Consider the following 3,117-nt stretch of genomic DNA (forward strand, 5'->3'; position numbering starts at 1 on the left):
TCCTGCTGGGCAGCGTTCGGAGGGGCGTAAGGAGACAGTGCTGCGTCCTGTTACCTGATGTGTGCACTCGTCTGTCTGCAGTTCTCAGCCCCAGACAGCTTAGAAAAGCCTGTTCTGTTTATGAGCTGAAATGAAATTTAGTGTACTGTTTCTTTGTGTTTTGCTGTGACCTTGAGTTAGATCCAGCTCCTTCTACCTTTCACATGCAGCACTGGTCTGGGCTTTGGAATCTTGTTCTGTCTGTGCACCAGACCAGTAGCATTAGCTGTTAGTCGGGTACCTAACTCTTTCATACCTTTTCTTTTTTTGGCAGATATGGTGTTAATTGTATCTGACTTTCTTGTAAGGTAGCACAGCATCAACAGAGTAAGTGCTAAACAACTGGTGTCATTATAAATGACTCCTGTGTTACAAATCTAGCTGTGAAGATGGTCCAGCTGTATTTCATGCATTAAAATGCTAAAAAACTGACAGCATTGTTCTCTCCCTCCAGGTACCAGGATTATTTATGATCGTAAATTTTTGATGGAGTGCCGCAATTCTCCAGTTGCCAAAACACCACCTTCTGACCTTCCGGACATTCCAGGTGTTACAAGCCCAAATGTGGAGGAGTTGAAGATCGAGAACAACCATGTCCAAAACTGTGATGAGAAAGTGAGCACAGGTGAGTGCGTGGCAACAAAGTGAAGTGTGCTGCTAGTTCCTAGAAATACAGAAGCTGACACATGGAATGGAGCCAGGAGATCCCTATAATGGTCGATACTCAGCTAACTTCTTGCAAAACCACAGTGTGCTTGATGTTGCTAGGTAGTTAGGTTCTTGTGGTTATTAGGTTCTGCTGTGGTCCCCAGCAATGTGACTTTTTTTCAGTTAAGTGTAATTTGTTATAATCACTTAATTATTGTTATTTAGTATTTGGGAAATCGCTGCTGGATTAATAGTCCTGGGGAGGGAGAACGGGTGCAGCTGTTGCTGCCTCTCTCTATCCTGGGCTGTTTTGCAGCTGCTTTGCATTTTTTAAAATGGTCAGGTTACAATTCAGAGTAGGGTTTGTTTGGGGTTTTTAATATCAGCCTGAGTTGTAAATTCCTTCTGACTTTTTTGGTGCTGAGGCTTCTGGTGTACAAATGAGCTCAATTTAAGTATCTAGGATATAATACCTGATTTGTGTATATCAATTATCCAGTATCTGTTGCTGTCTTTAGTGGGCTCAGTGGAAGCTTGCAGGTGTGCATAAGAGAGCAAGGTAGAGGTTAGTCCACAGGAGAACAGAGGTCATTGGCCACTTTGTGAACACTTCACTAAAGGCACTGTAGTAGCAAAATGAGCAAATACTGCTCTTGAACAGTTTTTTTTAAAGTTCTGTGAGGTTACTTCTTGAACTAGCCTGAAACTACCAAATATTTTTTTCTCAAAACAAAGATCTGAATGCTCATTAGTGGCTTCCATGCTCACTCTAAGGAAAATCTTTCCAGACTTAATATTGCATCATGCTTTTTTTTACACACTGTTGTGACCTTTAGTGGCTCACTGGATTCTCTGGCAAACTGAAATGCAGGCTGCGTGCTGGGTGCCAGCTTGGTTGTGACTCTTCCAAAGAAGCCCTGTCCTCAGGAATAGATCGTCGCTGCTCACGCTGGCATCCTGTCAGATTGTGAGCTGTGGTAGCAGCTGTACAGATAAGCTGTGAAATGTGCATTTGTGTCTTTGCGAACAGAGGTTTATACCAGTGATTGCTATCAACATTATTCTTTACATTCCTTTTCACAAGGAAATCCGTGGTAGAAATAAATTATTTAAAGGGCATCTCTACCTCTGCTCTTGTTTGTCTGCAGGTAAGATCCCCTCTATGGACAGAACTTACATTTTGCTTGTACAAGATGTTTTTCATATCAAACTTGATGCATGGATGCAGATTTTAAGTCCGAACTGCCACATTTCTGAAGTACAGCTCATGATTGTTGCTTCAATTAAATATTTGGTATTTAATGTGAAACTTTGAGGACTCATTTGTGGGTTTTGTCCCTCTCAACAGGTGAGGAAGAGCAGTTTGACATGGACATCTAAAGCATGTGCCCTGAGAGTGCTTATCCAGTGAAGAACCAGGACCTTGTCTTGAGGTTTTCCACCAGCCAGGCTTAAAAGTAGCCCATGCCTTGAGTGCCTTCCTGCTTCCTGGGAAAGGCAGTCTATTCCCTTCCGAGAACAGAGCGTGTCCTGTTACAAGGACCGAGTCTCAGCCTCTCCGTGTGGGTGCGAATACACTAGTGCAGCCCCTGCTGATGATGGGCCTTGAAGTGCCGGAGGAGACACTCTCAATGATTGTTTTTGTTTCCAGTTTTATGCTTTTGTTAATCATTTTAATACTGTAAAAGTTACAGAAATGCAATATGAGGGAGAAATAAAAATCCTTTTGAGTCTCCTGGTATGGAGATTAATGCAATAAATATGGCTTCTGTCCTTTATTCATTCCAGCAAGAAAATGCCAACCTCTTGCAGAAAAACCGGTGGGGTGGTCCTGTGTATAGCCTTGAGATAAAAACTGTGCTTTTGGCTTTCCCCTGAAAGACAAAGGCTGAGCTGCCTTAAGCCCTCTTGGCAAAACATCTCTGTCCCATGTGCAACACCTGGTCACTGTGGGAAGTTTCAGTGTGCTCTGAGTCTGCTTCCAGAAATAGCAAAATCTGTCTGCTATGTGTTTCTAGCTGGTTCTTTGCAGGGTCATGGTGCAGGTGTCTGAGCTACTTTTCTTGCTGTCCTGATGAGGGGCAGGGCTTGGGCTACAGGTGGGAGCAGCTGAAATTGGTTCAGTAGGAGCCACCTGTAGCTGAGCACTGCAGAGAAGAGGGGCCCTGACTCTGAGCTGCCTTCTCCTGCTGTGCCAGGGGAAAAACTAAGCCTCCAGCATCTGTGCTGTGGTTCCTGCTTCCGAAAACACCAGATCTCTTCCAGCATGCAAGTGAGTGCTAAACTATGTTTCCTGATGGGTTTTTTTGATCTATCCTGAAACTTTAATGCTGTTTTATGCTTGTTTCTCCTTTTTGTAACTTGGTGGGCACAGTTTAAGACTTCACACTCACCTTTGGAAAAGAGGGTTTAACTGGGAGGTTGTCTGTT

At 43.6% G+C, this 3,117-nt stretch overlaps 1 protein-coding gene across 1 annotated transcript; it reads left to right on the forward strand.

Moving 5' to 3' along the window:
• Positions 1–493: 493 nt before the first annotated feature.
• On the forward strand, positions 494–2,430 carry EIF4EBP1 (eukaryotic translation initiation factor 4E binding protein 1; the record flags this gene model as incomplete). Its single annotated transcript, XM_010282184.1, has 2 exons — positions 494–664; positions 2,036–2,430. Coding segments are annotated over 2 exons (203 nt in total), but the record flags the coding sequence as incomplete, so codon positions are not given.
• Positions 2,431–3,117: the final 687 nt, after the last annotated feature.

Source organism: Phaethon lepturus, unplaced genomic scaffold, assembly GCF_000687285.1.
Source record: "Phaethon lepturus isolate BGI_N335 unplaced genomic scaffold, ASM68728v1 scaffold56362, whole genome shotgun sequence".
Taxonomy (NCBI): domain Eukaryota; kingdom Metazoa; phylum Chordata; class Aves; order Phaethontiformes; family Phaethontidae; genus Phaethon; species Phaethon lepturus.